This window comes from Chelonoidis abingdonii, chromosome 10, assembly GCF_003597395.2.
Source record: "Chelonoidis abingdonii isolate Lonesome George chromosome 10, CheloAbing_2.0, whole genome shotgun sequence".
In the NCBI taxonomy this organism is placed as follows: domain Eukaryota; kingdom Metazoa; phylum Chordata; order Testudines; family Testudinidae; genus Chelonoidis; species Chelonoidis abingdonii.
In genome coordinates, this window is record NC_133778.1 from 20,153,492 (window position 1) to 20,173,053 (window position 19,562).

Below are 19,562 nucleotides of genomic sequence, written 5' to 3' on the forward strand. Positions count from 1 at the left end.
TAGTCCAGGTCTGAATTTTTGAGCTGGGCCTATGAAATTCAAGGAATCTAGGGGGAAAAGATGAGAGAGAATTAGAAGGTAATGTTTTGAAAGGGTCATATGTAAAGAGGATAAACTACACTCCCTTATGATCCAAGATCTAAGAACCAGGGAAATGATTCAAGTATTAAAATAGACCTGTAACGTCAGTCTCTTCAGACATACATGAGTGTTACTAGGCTCGAGAAGAAAAAGCACAGGAACAGAGTGACAGTTTCTCACTGACTCAACAGGACCTGTCAGGCTATTTCCACATTTCTTTCTCCTTACTCATTAATGACCTCCTGCTCTATAAAAAGAACCCCCCAAATATTCTAAGCCCTTAGGAGAACATTTCATAATGTCTATCAGGTATTAAATGGTCTGTTAGCAGCAAGGAAAGAATTTCCTGAAACTCTGGTCAGCATTTCCACCTCACCTACACGCCTTAACAAGAAGTTATGCATGATTAAATTGGCCATTACAAGATAAACAAATGCAGGTGACATTTTTAGCCCAGTCATTGACATCTACACTTCATGTAAGGCCAAACCCCAAATCAGTTTCAAAGTAATGAAGTCATAGGTGTAAGTAACTCAGAAAGAAGATAAACTGTCAAACTCTCCATGAATGCCCCCAGAAGTGAGTGAACTGTTGGGAAGAAAAACATCTTTGTCATTGACTGACCTGTGATTTTGAAAAATAAAACTGTACTGGAAGTTAAACAAAGCAAGGTGAACCAAACGATTCTTTCTTTCATGTGCAGGCTACAAACTAGTCAAGGGGAACATGCATTCTTTTGAGTCAGAATCTGAACAACTTCTGGCATACAAAACCAATTGGCAAATGACATCAAAGTTCACTTTGTTAGCTTGGGGCTCAATTCTGCAACCTTTATGCTGAATTGTACCAAGTAGTAGCAGTGGTGCTATTCACGTAAATGCTGCTCAGTGTAATAAGAGCTGCAAAATCAGGTCCTCTGCTTTTAACACAATGGTTTAAGTTTAATCCAAGTGTAAGTTCACTGAGTTCAATGGAGTCGCACCAGGGATGAACTGACCCCATGACTGTCATACATGAAATCTGGGTTCAAGAGTAACTTTGTGATTAGAGCTGTGTGAAGTGATTGCAGTGAAATCCCAGAACCATATACAACTCTCTTGTTCTGGCATTTCATCTGGAATTCAAAACTTGGTAAATTTTACTGAAAGGATCATCAAGACTCCCAAACTTCTGAGTTGGACCTTGGCTCTGTTTTAAGTTGGCTCAGATTCACATATGGTAGTGCCTCTGTTTTGAGTGTATTTTGCTTTAAGTTTTTGGCTTGTCTGAACCTGGAATGGAAGGGGCCAAATTCTGCTATTATACCTTGGAAACGCCTTTGGGCCAAGTGGTGTAAACCATCCAGATTGAAACCAAAGTAAATGTCTACACAACCCCTCCTCTGAAATGAAATCAAAGACTCAGCTTGAGTCAGAATCCCCATCTCCTAACATGGAAAGTTTGTATATGTAAGGGAAATTGTGCTGGGAGTGTCATCTGAATAAGGGCAGAGTTGGAACATTAGGCCTTGATTCCAGAGCAGTAATAAACAAATATATAATTCTTATTTATTGTGCACCCAAGCCTGAAGACTCCCAGATGCCTATTAGTCTAAAAGATGGTTGCTGGTTAATAAGGTACCAACTCACTGTTGGGTAAAAAGATGAAGTTCCCACGCATGTTAAAATGGAAAAAAAAATACAGAGGAGTAAAATTTTCCAAAGCTTCTATATCCCATTTTCAAAAGTCCCTATGGCACTTGGGATCCTAAATCTCATTGGGAGTCCAATGGGACTTAAGAATTCCATGTAAAATTTTCAAGAGTTCCTGTCATGCAAACTTTGTGTTTTCCCAGAGACCTGAATATTGGAGAAGCATTGAATATGGACTATTACCTAGGAAGAAAATAGCACAGCAATGATTCTAAAACAATCACATCACCGAAATTATTGGTTTCCAATCCAATGCATTTTCAAACGATAGAAAAATCCTTCTCTCACATTGCTGTAAACAGGTACCAGCCTTGTATGAAAAAGAGATGATCATGAATTTCTCACCTTTCACAAAGTTACTGTCCTCGTGCTGCTTTGCGCCAGGTGTCTGTGTTACACCATTGGAATGCATCGGCGAGTCAGAGCACAACTTAGTGTGTTGATCCTGTGTCAACCTGAGGTATCCAGAGAGACTGTCTTGGCCATGTTGGCTCTCCACTTTGAATTCAGAAACAGAGCCCCCATTTCCTACTGGCAAAATGGAGGAAGAATTAGCAATAGTGTTTGCTCATAGATCAAATGATGCAGTAAAAATTAAAAAGAATGAATAAGCACCAACTAATTTTACCTTTATGTTCATTTTCTATGCAGTATCTATATCCTTGTTGTGTTCTAATTTCCTGTTTTTAAAAAAAAAGAGAAGCACCTTTTTAATATGAACAGAGTGTAGATGGGGCCAAGTAAAATGCAACATTGTGGCAGCTGTTCATAAAAATCCTGGCCCCAATAAGGTTTATGCAAGACCATCTGACTCAAGGAACTTGACTTGTCCTTGTCTCTGGTGACTGACCCGAACTTTGCAATCTTTTGGTTAACTACTGCTTCGGGTCATGTTCTAACTCACTGTCTAGTGAAGAGCAGCCCCATTTCTGCAGCTGTGACGGGAGCATAGGTTGCTGCAGTAGTATTCAGAGAGCAGTCTGGGAGAAGGATTCCTTCTATCCCCTGGAATCTTCCCTGTACTGAACCTGGCTACTTGGGATTAGTGCAGGAGGGAGGAAGATTTTGCTTTCAGAAAATCATGGAGGGAGTCTGTCAGACTGAGTGCCAGGAGCTCCTGGCTCCCAATTCTGTCACTAAAACAGGTCTCTCCACTCAAGTTGAATTAATTTTCATATTGCATCACGTGTCCTCCCTCAAGTAATAAAGTCTATGAAAAGAAAATGAACAAACAAGGTAGTGACAGACAAGGCAGTGAGAGACATTGGAAAGTGAGGACAGAAATGTCTGGGAGCAACAGTAGCACCGCTCCCATATTAATGATGATTAATAAGTTACTTATTCAAGAGCAGATCCCCATCTGACTGCTGGAGCTGCACATAGTGAAGATGGTTGTAGATGACAAAAACTGAGAGAGTGCAGGAAAGTATAAACTGAATAATAGCATGAGATATATTGTTGTCTGTGGCACGTGAGGCTCAATGCTACGACGTGCAGTCCAGTGAGAAGCAGAGTGCCCTCAACTCCCACCTTGCAGGTTTGAGCCTGCTCTGAAACCTTCATATCCAGGGTAGCTGGGAAAAGAGAGCTTAACAAATTCCAAAGAGCATGATTTTCCAGACCATAGAGAGGCAAAATTCCCATCAATTTCAATAGGTTTGCCTGTGACAGGACAGCAGAATCAGGCCCTTGGCTTCTAATTTAACTCAAAATCTGCTGTTGTTTACACCCAAGCAAATCTGGAGTAAACTCCACTGATTTCAGTGGCCCTATTAATCGTCTCATCTGTTTTCTTCAGATGCTGTCTCTGTTAGTTCCTCTTACCTCAGTTGCTCTTCCTCAGTTGTGAGGTTAGTTGGTGTCCATAACTAACACCATGTTCTATTTGGCACAGGCAATTGACAGTGGCTGATTGGTACATAGGGTTAATTAGCTTGCTTCCTTCTTCCGCATCACTAGTCATTGAACAGATCTAGCCTCAGGTAGAATTCCTGAGTACTCATGCCACTGTTGTTACTAGTGTGCAAGGTAGGCTTGCCATGGTAAATTTGAGAGAAAATCAGAGATTTGTCATAGCAAAATTCATGGGTTTCGGTTAAGGCTAGTAACAAGTCACACCCAAGTGCTTTTTAAAATGTGTGTAATATACATTGCAGAAAAGAGAAGTGTGGGTGGTACCACATGCCTCCTGTCAGCTTTGCTTAGTTTTATCTGGTTTAATTATTTTTAAACTTCTTTAGGAGGAAGAAGGGGTCACCTCTTTTCACCTCCCCTCTGACTTGCTTATGAATTCACACACATGCCTTCTTCATCCTAAATTGCCAGAGAAAAGGAAGGTGTCTCAGTGGGGAGATAGTTGATGCTATTTAAGAAGCTGGGATAAATTTCCCTGATTGTTGGGGCTCCCGTTTTCCCCACTGTTACCTGGATTTTTGTCAGGGAGAGGGAGGGAAAGTAGGGCCTGGGAAGTTTGTCCCTACCTCAGAAGTAGACTCAAGGCATGCTGTAGAGCAGCCTTGGTCCATGAAAGAGTAGGGGGAGAGGAGGCCTGTTTGTGAATATCCTTTTATCAGGGCATACTGGGAAGGAGAGGAATCTGTGTTGCTAGCCCAGCGCAGGCACTTGACCTCTCGGTCAGTGCTGAAGAAGCAGTACTAGAGAAGGAGTTTATCTCAAGCTCTCGGAACTAGTTTATTGGAGCCCTACAGGCAAAGATTCTGTGGAACCGATGATAATCTGATCATTGCGTATGCTTGTGGGGGACTGGATTTTGTATGTGTAGGGAACTTTGTGTTTCTGTTGATGCTATTCAGTGCTTTTATGTCTGCAGTGGCCTAAGCTTATAACCTGGTGTCTGCCTGTGACCAGTTCAGCACACTGTCTCCACAGTGTACGAGACATGCTAACCATGTTTATCTAATTGGTTTGGCCAATCCTCCTTTCTCCCAGCTCTATGAGAAATAGGGTCTCCCAGAGTGCATTGCCTTATGTGCTACCTATGCCATGCTAATGGCATGTGCTTTAGACACACTGTCCCCTGCTGCCCAGAATACTGATACAAATATGGCTGGGATGATGGAAGAGCTTCTGTGCGGGATGGATGCAAACTGAACCATATTACTTGTAACTGGTTTAAGTGGTCATGCTGCTAACTGGTTCCAAATCACAGTTTAAAAACTGTGGTTTTCTTAGGCTCTCTCTAATCTAACTTGACAAAGGCTCCTGAACAACAGTTTGGCGGTAAAGGCTTCCTCCAATATCTAAATGTTTAATTTTCATGGCAAATTTCAAACCTTATGCATAGTGGGCCAAGTCTTTTGGCCCCATTTAAGGATGCTCCAAGGCTTAAATGCAGCATTTGGACTATGTTCAGGTAAGGGGAACAAAGTAGGTTTCTGTGCAGGAGGGTTCTGCAACCCTGCTTCTTCCCCCCCACAATAGGGAGTTGAATTGTTCTGCAGCTGAGGAGGGTGGAGGTTTGGTGACTGGCAGTGTAGCCAGGGAGTTCATACGCAGCTAAAATCCACAGGATGATTATCCCACCGGGGTACAGCAGGCTACATCACTGTTCCTCTCCACAGATGGTAGTTCAGGCTGTGGGGCCACTTGTGAGCTTCTTTAGGCTGAGGACCACATTCCTCAGATCTACGTGCATTTTCCTGAATGTACAGTGTAACAGCCCATTCACTTGGGTTGTATGTTCTGTCCAAGGGTTTCCTTCCATCCATTTAAATACATTTGGTGAATTTCTATTTTGAACATACCAGCCCTTTAGCTGTATAAGCCCCAGAATCTCCTTTCTTCAGGGCACCTGGTTCCAAGGGCAGGGTGACTTCCTGTGAATATAAATCCCATCAGAGGCATGACAGTTATAGTTAGCACTACTTAAACAACTTACATATCTATTGATTTCATGCCTCATGATATCAACCGCTGAAATAAGAACAAACACTAAAGAAAGGAAAAGCTCTCATATAGTGTATGAGATTAGGGATGTCTGTGGTTTGCTTACACGGTATCACAAATATGCATTGTGTCTTACAGACAGGTAAATTCTGCCACAAAGAAGTTATAGGCAAAGGCTACAATGGTGAAATTGGATCAGCATGGGCAGGTTTCTGCACTATGTAGAGCCCCAAGTGAAGGACTGTAGCCAAAGTTTCATGGCAAGCAGCTATTATAAATGCTAAGGGATTGTGAGGAAAGGAGGCTGAGGGAAACAGCAATAAAATCATTGGGTTGTTTTGGCTGGTAATGTGTGTGTCATGGAGGTTCTGAGAGCTCTCTTTAATCTGTGTGGCTGTGCAGTACTGCATATTTCAGGAAAGGGCATGGTTTGTACTGTTCACGGAAGAGGGTTTTATAGGAGGAAAGAGCAGAGCCATGATGGACCAGGTCAGGAAGATGGGTCCAGAGCATGTTGTCGATGCTTAATAAACAATGAAAAGGAAACATTATTTATTATGGTCCAACTCAAAGGACAGCAGGTGTAACATCTTGTAGAAGAGTACAATAACTTATTTACAGGGCCCCTTCAGCCACTTGGCTGCAGAATTTACCCCTTTACCACAGAATTATGCTCCAGAATCAGATGTAATGATTTAAAAATAATGTTTCTAGACTTTGTGGTTGTGAAGAAAATCTTAGCAATGTGAACCGGGCATAAAGTGTAACAAGATGCAGTGATGTCTCTGTTAATCGGGCAGACAGCCTGAAACAAAAACTTGTAAACTGCCCCATTCCTCTCAATGGTGTGTTAATTTTGTAACCTATTTATTAACCAATTTAAATGTAAACACTGATCACTTCTGCCAAAACATCCCACGGACAGGACTGGACTGGGACTCTGAAGTGGTGCAGGGACTTGACTTGCCTCACTGTGACTCTGTTTCCCCACCTGTAAAACAGGAATACTGATCAGGTGCTTGAACTAGATAATCTAATGGTCCCTGTTGGTCTAAAAAACTATGATACCAGATGCAAAGCACTGACTGTACAATGAAAAACTTTGTTTTGGGTCAAACAAAATGCTTAGTTTCTGGGCATTTTGAACTGTATTTTAAAAAAAGCAAAGGAAATGAAGGGTGACAGTTTTGTGACTGAAAGGCAGGTTGTGATCCAAATTCTGAGCTAGTGTAAGGTGTTGTAGTTCTGTTAAAGTCAATGGAGATGCACTGGTTCATCCCAGCTAAGCATCTGACTGACTGACTGTGGATTATAAAATTTAGAGGTGATTTAAAATTAGTATTTCTGGTTTTAGATTTTAACCAATAAAACTGTCCCAAGGCCATCTTTTACAATTAGTTTTTAAATACGCGCTGTAAATACCTGGTTTAGCTATTTTGAAATGTCGTTTTTTTGTTTTTGTTTTTGTTTTTTTAACTTTGTCTCCTTTGCTGGATTCTATTCCCAATTTTGTTACTGAGAAGTTAAAAAACCTAGAAGATATTCTTTGCAATGTAACTAAAATCTTTTTTAAAATGTGAGTCCTATGTGTGGCATAAAGGGCTTCAATGACATATTATACATTACTTATGTAATTTTTTCCTGTTTTAACATACCAGCTTTTTCTTCATAAAACTCTGAGGCTCTCCTTTCTTCAGAACAGCTGCTCCCAATGACTCTGAGCATTTCTGTGAAGATAAACAAGAACTGCAGAGGTCTGACTTACAATGAATGCTATTTAATATCACAAATATTTTCAGAAATAGCTTTCATAACACAAAATATTAACTCCTGAGTGCAGCCTGAAACTAGCACAAACTGATCTATGGTTAACACATCTCCCTGCTCTAAATAGCTGTGCAGTGTTGCTGCACACTGTTCAACAGCTGCTGTGTTACAGAGCAGAGGTGGGCGTATTTCAGTGGTGGGCGAAGTGATTCCTGCACATTCTATTTTCTGCCAGGGTGTTGTCTTAAGTAATATTTATAAAGTGTTCCTGAGACCTTTGAATGAAATGTGTTCCAAAAAGCAAATTTATTGTTAAGATGTTAATCTCTGAGGACATACACAGCTTCTCTGTGCTGGACAATTGAACAGGAAAGATTGCACCACTGTGTGCCCATGGTGTGGTGTGTCCACACTAGATTGTAGTTAACTAAAAGCGCCTGCTGCTGTTTTGTCTCTCATCATACTAGCTCTACACTACACCACTAGTGCAATGTCAACTGGATACTTATCCCATTGATCCTGGCACAGCCCCTAGAAGCAGTAGATTCTGGAAAATTTTGGAAGGCCTTGTGGGATACTTCAGGAAGTGTTTTACAGGAGTGCTGGAGGATATGGTTAGTGTGCTTGTCTAGTGTCAGTGAGGCCACAGAAGAAGCTTCATGCCTTCTGTTATGCTCCTGCCTATGCTTGGACCAGCCTCCCACTTCGTAGTCACTATGTGCTCTTTCTTCAGTTCTAATCAACCTGCACTGTTTTCTTCCTCATTGTTGTATCTGCGTTCTCTCATTCCTGAGCTGTTGCCCTGAACTAGCGTGAGCTCTTCTGACTTGCAGAGAGATAGTGTCTCTATTTTGTGTGTTATAAAATGCTGGGTACGTTTATGGTGCTGTATAAATAAGTAACTATAAATACAGTGGTGCTCACTAGGATTACATATTGTTAAGTGCTATGATCCGATCATAGTGGATAGGCAGTAACTTGCAGAAAGGTAATTTTGCTGCCAGCTGATGCTTTCACATAACAATCATCACTATTTACTGTTTAAAAACGCTTAATCACAAAACCATCACACAATTGCAAGGTACAGTTCATTCACATTGACTGGCAGCCTTTGCTCTAAACAGGCCCAGGATTGGAATAGCTAGGTTGTTGCAGGACAGGATTGAGCCTGAATTGGCACAGATGTGTGGGAAGCTTGTTTTAATGCAAGTTCCAGCTGGTGGTATTAGTACCTCATTTTCATGAGCGCACAGGTTAATTTATCTGCCAGTTGGCAACTTCCCATTGTGTTACTGGGATCATGCAATAGAGCTGCAAGATTGCATTGACTGTGCATTTATTTCCCATACCTTTTATAGCCTACCTCTTATCTTTTCTTTGTCCAGTCAGAAAACACTTTTTTCTGCTTTTAAGAGCTAGTAAGGGCATAGCAGTTGATAGCGTGTATATAGGCAGCACTCTCCCAAAAAAGCACTTCTCAGCTGTGCAATGTGTTGCCTACTTGAGAATTTCAGGAACTGATTCCTGGCTTTTATAACATGAAACAAGATGAATCCGATACCAGGAGACTGACCAAGGACTGGTCTACACTACGCATTTAAACCTACTTTAGCAGCGTTAAACCGATTTAACCCTGCACCCATCCACACAACGAGGCCCTTTATATCGATAGAAAGGGCTCTTTAAACTGATTTCTGTACTCCTCCCCGACGAGAGGAGTAGCGCTGAAATCGGTATTACCATGTTGGCTTAGGGTTAGTGTGGCTGCAAATCGACGGTATTGGCCTCCGGGCGGTATCCCACAGTGCACCATTGTGACTGCTATGGAAAGCAGTCTGAACTCGGATGCACTGGCCAGGTAGACAGGAAAAGCCCCGCAAACTTTTGAATTTAATTTCCTGTTTGCCCAGTGTGGAGCTCTGATCAGCACAGGTGGCCATGCAGTTCCAAATCCAAAAAGAGCTCCAGCATGGACCGTACAGGAGATACTGGATCTGATCACTGTATGGGGAGACAAATCTGTTCTATCAGAGCTCTGTTACAGGAGATGAAATGATAAAGCATTTGAAAAAATCTCCAGGCTATGATCCAGAGTCCACAGCACAGTGCTGCGTGACAAACGTAACAGAAAGCCAAAGAATCAAATGGACGCTCGTGGAGGGAGGGAGGGGGGACCGAGGCCTCCAGCTATCCCACAATCCCCACAGTCTCTGAAAAGCATTTGCATTCTTGGCTGAGCTCCCAATGCCTGTAGGGTCAAAAACATTGTCTGGGGTGGTTCAGGGTATATCTCGTCAATTTACCACCACCACCACCCCCCGCAAAGAAAAGGGGGAAAAAATCATGTCTTGCCATTTTTCAGTGTCACTGTATGTCTACTGCATGCTGCTGGTAGACGCGGTGCTGCGGCGCTGAACAGCAGTATCTCCTCCCCTTCCTTTCCTGATGGCAGAAGGTACAAAATAGTGGAAAACCGTCATCATCCCGTGAGTGCTCCTGGCTGGCCTCAGTGAGGTCAGCTGGGGACACCTGGGTAAACATGTCATTCCTGGCAGACGGTACAAAATGCTGGGTAACCGTCCTCATCATAGCAGCTGGAGCCTGAGCTCCATCAGCGCCCCCCCCCTTTTGTGTCTAAAGAAAAGATTCTGTACTCCCTGGACTATCATAGCAGCGGGAGGCTGCCTCCCCCTCATTTTATCTCGCTAAAAAGTCAGTGTTTCTTATTCCTGCATTCTTTATTACTTCATCACACTAATGGGAGGACACTGCTATGGTAGCCCAGGAGGGTGGGGGAGCAGGGAAGCAACATGTGGGGTTGTTGCAGGGGCACCCCCTAGAATGGCATGCAGCTCATCATTTCTGTGGGATCTCTGGGGCTCTGACTCGGAGTGGCTGTGCTCTCTGGCTCTCTAGTAGACTTGCCCCATATTCTAGGCAGGACTGACTCTATTTTTAGACAAAACATAAAGAAGGGAATGACCCGGGGAGTCATTGCCATTTTTGTCCATGCGCCCCCGGCCGACCTCAGCAAGGCCAGCCAGGAGCACCTATGACAGTAGCAGACGGTACAAAATGATTGATAACCGTCATCTCATCGCCAATTTACAATGGCAGACGGCGCAATAGGGATGGTAACTATCTCTGCTACCTTGCAAAGGGAAATGAATGCTGCTGTGTAGCACTGCAGTACCGCCTCTGTCAGCAGCATCCAGTACACGTACAGTGACAAAAGGCAAAACAGGCTCCATGGTTGCCATGCTATGGCGTCTGCCAGGGCAATCCAGGGAAAAAGGGCGCGAAATGATTGTCTGTCGTTGCTTTCACAGAGGAAGGAATGAGTGACGACATTTACCCAGAATCACCCGCGACACTGTTTTTGCCCCATCATGCATTGGGATCTCATCCCAGAATTTCAATGGGTGGGGGAGACTGTGGGAACTATGGGATAGCTACGGGATAGCTACCCACAGTGCGATGCTCCAGAAATCGATGCTAGCCTCGGTACATGGACGCACACCAACCAATTAATGTGCTTAGTGTGGCCACGTGCACTCGACTTTATACAATCTGTTTTACAAAACCGGTTTATGTAAAATTGTTACTAGGGGTATGTCTACACTACAGGATTATTCCAATTGTTTAATCTCTGGTGTTGATTACTTAAACTACAGCCAAGAACTTCAAAAGTGGCTAGTGACTCAGGGTGCCCAACTTGAGGTGCTGTTAAGGTTACTAATTTACAGAAAGTACTGAGCACCTGCCATCTGAAAACAAGGCCCCATCAAGGAGTATGTCATTTGATCTTCAGAGAGTTCTAAATGCCCAATATAGCCTCTGAACCTTGATTTGACCTGGTCAGCTGTTCCAGTTAGTTTGTAACAAAGGCAACTTTCTGATGCTGTAATCATAGTACCAGTTGTGGTACAATAAGATCTATTTGTATGTTGCAAATAATACTTTTAATAAAAAGGGTTCAGTCTGTAAATGTCTTTTTCCCCAGCACCTGAATAGCCGCAATCCTGCCACAAGTACAAATAATTTAAAACATGACACCAGGCCTTTGCCTTCTATCACAGGGTAAAATCTAGAAGACTTTACTTAGTTTTTAATCAGTCCTCACTCAGGCAAAACTTTCCCCGAAGGCGGTGAGATAATTGTCTGAATAAGGATTGAATGGAGAGAGGCTCAGGAGTTGGGCCCAGCAGACTGTTCAATTCCATTGTGACAAAGCTTGCAGCAGAATTCACCCCCACCACAGAATTGTGCTTTAGAATCTTGTCTTAAATTTTAATTTTTAAAAAATGATTCTTACGGTCGTGGAGAAAACCACAAAACCGAGGCAGCATCTAATGCTTGTGTCTGCAAAGAGGCTGAAACAATAGCTCCCATTGATGTGTTCCATATTTTATTATGGTGGGTGGGCCAAGGTACAGATTTGAGGACTCCATAGTCCCCTCAGTCCCCAGCAACCTCCCACTGATGTCACTGTCTTGCGGAGGCGGAGTACCTACGCTGATAGGAGAAGCCCTCCCATCGGTGTAGGTAGTCTTTGCTGCAGCAGTGCAGCTACACCAGTACACTGTTGAAGTGTAGACCTGTCCTGAGGTGTAGCTGTGCTGAGTAACAGAACTCAGTATTGCCAACACCAAGTGTTCAAAAATCATGTCAGACCTTTAAAAAAGGCTTTAAAATAACGTTTTAAAAATGTGGGGTTCTTTCCAATGGCCTTTTGCTTTCTGAGCCTTTGGGTCACAGGTGTGTCGTGCTTTCAAGCTTTTCTCTGCAACCATGAGGGCTAAAAATCAACTTTTTAAAAAAAAATAAAAGCTGAGATTCTCATGTTGTAACCAGATGATTCCAGAAGCTGGGCCTTTAATATAAGAGCTGGGATAAAATCATGAGATTAAAACACTGATCCTGTTTGCCCCCATTTTTCTCCAGGGCAAAGCTCCCGGGGTCTGCCCTGTTATATCTGCTTATTTAAGCAGAGCTGAATCCCTGAAACAAACAGACCTTTATGTCAGGACTGACAGGGCTCTGTGACTAGTAAAATGCATTTCAAAATGACAGACCTCTCCTCTCTTGGTCTTCATGGCATTGGATGTGTGTGCAGTCCGTGCATTCATTCCCTGGGGCCAAGGGTGTAGCTTGTGTTACACTCTAGTGACTATTTCAGCTGATTGACGGAGTCTCAGAACATTCAGCCCTCTTTGATTCTAAGGAAGGTGGCCCTGATCTGGGCCCTTATGGAAAGGGGAGCAAGCTATGGGTGAAATAAGGGGCACAGGGAGAGACCTTAAAAAGGAATTAAAACTCCCACACTTGATATACTCCATATGATTATTAATAAACAAAAATGCATTCATAAATACTTAGAATCATAGAACTGGAAGGGCCCTTGAGAGGTCATCTAGTCCAGTCCCCTGCACTCATGGCAGGACTAAGTATTATCTAGACCAGGAGTGGGCAAACTACGGCCTGCAGGCTGGATCTGGCCTGGGAGTCATTTTAAGCCAGCCCGGGAGTTCCCTCTGGGGAGTGGGTTCTAGGGCTTGCCCTTCTCCGGCACTCCAGCCAGAGTGCTGGGTCAGGGGCCGCAACATGTGGCTCGGCCCCGCTCCAGCTAGGGCACTGAGTCTCTGAGGCCGCACCACATGATTCGGTCCTGCTCCAGCGCTTTCGCTGGGGTGCAGGGTCAGGGGCTGCACCACACGGCTCGGCCCCACTATGGCGTGCCATCTGGGACACAGAGTCAGGGGCTGCTCCACGCAGCTCCCAGAAGCCATGGCATGGTCCCACTCTGGCTCCTATGCACTCCAATGACCCCCTCCGGCGGCCCAGTGGGAGCTGCAGGCGTGGTGCCTGTGGATGAGGCAGCATACAGAGCCTCCTGGCTGTGCCTCCACATAGGAGCTGGAGAAGGGACATGCCACTGCTTTCAGGATTCACTTGAGGTAAGCACTGCTTGGAGCTTGCACCCCCAAGCCTCTCCCCATACCCCAACCCTGCCCCAGTCCTGATCCCCCTCCCACTCTCCAAACCCCTCAATCCCAGCCTGGAGCACCCTCCTGCACCCCAAATCTCTCATCACCAGCCCACCCCAGAGCTTACCCCCCGCCAGCTGGAACCTACACCCCTTCCTGCCCCAGCCCTGATCCCTCTCCCACCCTCTGAACCCCTCAATCTCAGTCCAGAGCACCCTCCTACACCCCAAACTCCTCATCCCCAACCCCACCCCACCCCAGAGCCCAGACCCTTCATCCCCTCCTGCACCCCAACCCCAATTTTGTGAGCCCGTCATACAATTTCTATTCCCCGATGTGGTCCTCAGGCCAAAAAGTTTGCCCATCCCTGCTCTACCACTTAAGTTAGCAGCTGTGAGGCCAATCAAGTAACTGCTTTTTTCCCCTCCTGCTGTTGATCCAGATAAAATGCGAATTGCTGAATTGGATACAATACTTGCCATCAGCCCTCATACACTCGAGTTCTCTTCTTTGCCAAAAGACTAGTGTTCCTAAAATCAGTGTCTTGCTATCTTTCTAGCCTAAAGGTTTTACAGTTTGCTTCTCTTTATGCTAGAGATGGGTTGAACCAAAACCCTAGATTTTGGTGTTTAAAATCTGTATCCAAATTCTGCAACTCTTACCCCTGTTCTGGGTTTTGGGTCTTTTTCTTATAGGCTCCTATTACCCCTCACCCTCATCCCGATTTTTCACACTTGCTGTCTGGTCACCCTAAACAGGGAAGGGTGTGGTTTAAAAACTGAGTCAAAAAAGCTTTTTTTTTTTTTTTTGAAATGTCTACTAGTAGTGTTCCTCCTTTAAATTGTAAGTCAGAGGATCGATGGATTAGAAAGCCTACAGTAAAACAGAGGTAGCCCAGTTGATTTTCAAAACTTGATATGTTAAAAAAATCTTTTCTGTTGAAAGTATGTGAGGAAGAGGGAAGTAAATGCAAAATGAGGCTGGGAGATAAACTGTAACTGGAGCACACTGGAGTTATCTTTGGTGCTCCTGTTATCCACACAGTAAGTTAAAGGACTGGTCTCTCTTCAGACTTGCCTAAGGCAGAGAGACCCTCAGTCTTGACGTTTCCACTTAAACAACATCATCAATTTTTATTCTTCTATTTTCAAATAACTTTGAGAATTTTTCAAATCAACATCTTTCTTTCTTTCTTTCTTTCTAATATTTACTCTTCCTAAATACTGTTCCACAGGTTACCTAAGAGAGGGTTCCTCTACCAAATTAGATCCTGCCTCCAGCGATGGCCAGTATGGGATTTTTCAGAAGCAGGTGAACCCCCAGACAAATTATAGGCATACTTAACCTGAATAGCTGTACAAATTGTGGAGAAAATCACCAAGGGATGCTGGAAAGAAACGCATCTAATTCTTTCCTCACTCGATGCAAAGCAAGCTTACGCTGGGCCTGTCCATAAATATTTTATGTGCACTACTTCCATCTTGCCTCTGTATTGAGCGTACGAAACATTGTCATATATCGCACCTTGTCATTCATTTCTTGCCTCAAAGGGGAGGTTTCATGTGGATTTATATGAAGGCTGGTTCCTGTTTCAAGGGGTAATCCACAGTCTCCTGCAATGAAAATGAGAAAATCTGGATCAAGAGATATATTTTATATTATATTATAAACACTTTCTATATATTTTTATAGAGTGATTTTAATGCTCTTCTAAAACATGCTAGAATGAGAGTTCTGGAGGCTGAAGTTGTCTCTCTGTTACAGAAATGTTACAACATAAGCAGGGCAAGTTTCCCCACAAGACCCTGCAAATATGTCCCTATCTGAACCCTTTAGTGGTGGGAGGATGCAATAGGCTCCATGCACATCCAGTCCTGGATTTCACTGATAAAAGTACTGTAAAGGTGCCAACTGTGTTGGTAGATGCAATGAAAATACTGGAGATTGAATCAATGAAGATACTGGAAAATTGTTTAACTTAGCACTGGAGGATTAAAAACTGCATAGCAGGAGTTTACTCTGTTTAGGGTCTCCCCCAGCATTGGTCCTGTGTGTTTCAGCAGCATGGTGAGGTAGGATTTTTGTCCTTTTGTGTCAGTGTTGGGAGGCAGAACCAAGAAATCTAGTTATCAGGTTAATGAAAGCAGCTGTCTCTTGTCCTGATTTCTGACAGTGCTTGTGTAAATGGGCTTAGACAGGGAGACTCCAGATTAAAACACTGTGCTGTATCCATAGCAGGGTCACAGTCACGGCCTCTTGTAGAAACGACCTAAAAATGTAAAGGACCAATCTGAATGTGACATTCCACAGTCGAGAGCCTACCCTTTCCTCTGAGAACTCCTCACTTCTCAACTTCTTGCTTAATCTCATCTGTGGGATCTTGTGCGATAAACTTGAAGGGCACTGTGAAATCCCAGAAACAACTCAGAAAACACACTGTTTGCTTTCTTGCTAGTAAATAGCTCCCCATAGGCATGGCAGCTTTTCAAGGAGTAAATAGAGGCAGTCTGGCTTTCTACTACTTGCTCTTCCAAACAGGATACTGTAGGGTTTTTATACCAATTAAGTTCAAATAACATCAAACATAGTTGGGATCTTTTCATGTGATTATTATTCCACAATTTCTTTTTGTGGGACTATATTGTGTGGTTTTTTCCTTTCTCATCTATATCGAAAGACTCCCATCCAATGCAATTATAAACATTTTTTTACCCTGAAATCACCATGAAGAGAATGACTGACTGCTGGAAATACTTTGTGCTTTTGCTCAGACATCCAAGAGGATCCTATAGCATCTTGTCCTCTAACAATAAAGTTCAAGCCTTTACCCACATACTATAGGAGAGAAATCTGTTATGATGATCTTGTAGACCAGTAGTGTTCAGATTTTTGTAACAAAGGGACCAACTTGACCTTTGTGATCTCATGTGTTTCAAAACTTCTCTTGGATCCCTTTGGCTAGAATGGAAAATAGCTATAGTGAGATGTAATGAAATCTATGTCTGAATGCTTAAGTTTTGTGTAGAGGCCTTTTCTGGTCCAACCTAATAAAGGCTTAGACTGAATAGCTTGCAGACCAGTTGCAAGCCATCAACTCATCCCAGTCTGTCACTAATCCTTGGTGAACGTGTGATGACTCAGTTGTGTCAGGATTTCAGCAGGAACAAGTATTACTTTATCAAAAACAACAGTTTTACATCTTTTTTTTTTAAACAATATTAATTTTAAAAAAAATTGATTTCACTTCCCTATCCCCTGTTCTCCCCCCACATGTTTAACAAAAATATCAAGGGACCATCTCATGCATGAAAGTCTTCTCAGAGCTGGGATATGTTCAGAGAGATTTTCTGTGTGGGAAAACTTCTCTCTGTGGCTGGATCTTAGAATGAGAAAATGCCACCTGTCCAAGTGTACTAATTCTTGAATTAGTGTACTGATGTGCCTTCCCTTTAGGGAATGATGTTCCTCCTCTCTGTGGAACCTCTCCAGTAGAAAAGTCTTCTCCAATTGAAGGAACTCTGCAACCTTGGTAAAATAATATCACTTTTGCAGATGAGTTGATGGATTCTATTATTCAAATAGCCTCTTACTGCAGAACACAGTATGGGAGAACTTCAACTTTACCCACCAGAATGTGCCAAACACCGGACCGTGGTTCCTCATGACTGATTATCTGAATACAAAGACAAGGTGGATGAGGTAATCTCTTAAGAATGGCCATACTGGGTCAGATCAATGGTCCATCTAGCCCAGTATCGTGTCTTTCAATGGTAGCCAGTGCCAGATATTTCAGAGGAAATTAATAGAACAGTGCAATTATCCATCACTTGTTATCCAGGCTCAGCTTCTGGCAGTCAAAGATATATGGATACCCAGAGCACTGAGTTGCGCGTTGTGTCTCTGACCATCTCAGCTAATAGCTGTTGATTGATTTATTCTCCATGAACATCTCCTGGCAATGAGTTCCACAGGTTGATTGTGTGTTATGCAAAGTAGTAGTTTCCTTTTGTTTGTTTTTAAATCTGCTGCCTATTAATTGTGACCTCCCCCTTGTTCTTATGTGAAGAATTAAATAATACTTTCCTATTTGCTTTCTCCACACCAGTCATGATCTTATAGACTTCTCTTATATCCCTCCTTAGTTGTCTCTTTTCTAAACTGAAGAGACCCAGTCTTTTTAATCTCTCCTTGTATGGAAGCTGTTTCATACTCCTAATTTTGTTGACCTTCTCTGTACCTTTTCCATTTCTAATAGATCTTTCTTTTTCAGTTGGAGCAACCATAACTTCATGCGGTATTCAAGGTGTGGGCATATCATGGATTTATATAGTGACATTATGATAGTTTGTGTCTTATTATCTACCCTCTTCCTAGTGGTTCCCAACTTTTGTTAATTTTTTTGACTGCTGCTGCATTTTGAACAGACATTCTCAGAGAACTAGTAACAATGATTTCAAGATCTCTTTCTTGAGTGGTAACAGCTAACTTAGACCCATCATTTTGTATATATAACTTCAGTTATGTTTCCCAATGTGCATTACTTTGCACTTAGCAACATTTGAATTTCATCTGCCATTTTGTTGCCCAGTCACCCAGTTTTGAGATCCCTTGGTAACTCTTCACAGTCAGCTTTGGATGTAACAATTTTGAGTAATTTTGTATCATCTGCAAACTTTGCCATCTCACTGTTTACTCCCTTTTCCAGATCACTTATGAATAGTCTCACCAGGACTGGTCTGAGTCTGAGTACAGATCCTTGGAGAATCTCACTATTTACCACTTTCATATGGAGCAAGAACATTAAAATAACAGATGCTGGAGTCTAGCTGTGGTGTGGTGTACAGAGTATTAGTGGTGACTAGATGTTATGTCTTGTAGGCAGCTAGCAAGTTGCCTATCAGTGTTATAATTTGAACAGAGAAAGTGTGTACAGACTGAAGATATACATTGGCTGATTAGTCTAGAGGTGGAAAGAGAGGCTGATTGGGGCATATTGAAGCACCTAGATTACATCTCGATTATAGCTAGAGATTTTTTCCAGTCCTGTGAGTGTTTTGGAGATTTCCTGATCTCAAATCATGATGAGTCAAGCTTGAATTTTCACAAACCAATAAACTGAAAAAAAAATTCCTGGGCAGATCAATGAAAACATTAGTTTTGATGTCTGCCTTTATTATTTTAAAAGTTTAAAAATATAAATATGGAAATATGGTCACCCTGCAGCTCCCAGCTGCCGTGGGCAGAGGGGGAACCCCACAGCTCCCAGCCACCACAGTGGTGGAAGAAACCATGGAGCTGCAGACAAGTCACAGCTTCTGTGAATTTTTGTTTATTGCCTGTGGCCTGTCCGTGACTTTTATTAAAAATAACCATGACAAAAGCTTAGCCTTAATCATGAATACCAGCGTATGTGCCCACCGCACCCTGTGAGAACCAGGCTCCCCTCTCCACAGCCCACTGGCTTTCATTTTTTATTGATTTTTTTTTTCCTACCCATTTTGTAAATTTTGGAATAAACACCAATAAATTCCTGGGAATTAAAATAATAATAATAATTAATAATAAATCCTTGAAAACAAAGGGCCTTAGCAATACTGTTGTTATAGGCAGTATAGGTAACAATACCTTCAGTTAAGGTCTTTTAATGCACAGTGCCAGGCAACCTAGTTTTTACTTGCTTATAACTTTGCCAAGCTTGAATTGTTTGGGATTAAATTTTCCACCTCGAGTCTCTGCCTCAGGCTGAGTGTCTGGTTCTGTTTTTGCTTTAATTTCTTTGAAAGGTTCTGCCATTTCCAAGAATGAGGTTAGGGAAAAATATATCCTTTGCCCATGTTAAAAATAAAATACAAAAATTCTTTAAAACCAGTTAGTCGGGAAGCCTTAGTGTCTACATGCTTTGGAGCAGGCTCTTGGAATGTGGCAGGAGGATGGCTTTTGTGTCAGGGATGTGCTTGTGGCTATTTCTGTGAAATCCCCCCTCCCCCATTAAGATAAGTTATAAGCCTTTAAAAAAAAAATCTGTTTGCATGGTCCAAATAGTCCAGTGAACCTTGTAAGGGTGGTGGGGGAGGGAATGTATAATAAACATAAATGTTTTTTTTCCCTGCTGTTCTGACTATGTCGCTTC

General features: G+C 42.7%; 1 protein-coding gene across 1 annotated transcript in view; it reads right to left on the reverse strand.

The window, feature by feature from the left end:
• The window catches only part of KIAA2012 (KIAA2012 ortholog), a 103,244-nt gene that overhangs the window by 31,240 nt on the left and 52,442 nt on the right, over window positions 1-19,562 (reverse strand). The window contains exons 12-16 of the mRNA XM_032799440.2: window positions 14,957-15,045; window positions 7,334-7,405; window positions 5,537-5,608; window positions 2,401-2,452; window positions 2,118-2,300 (exon numbers count right to left, since the gene is read on the reverse strand). Coding sequence (XP_032655331.1) covers window positions 2,118-2,300; window positions 2,401-2,452; window positions 5,537-5,608; window positions 7,334-7,405; window positions 14,957-15,045 — 468 coding nt within the window. The remainder of the gene's footprint in view (window positions 1-2,117; window positions 2,301-2,400; window positions 2,453-5,536; window positions 5,609-7,333; window positions 7,406-14,956; window positions 15,046-19,562) is intronic.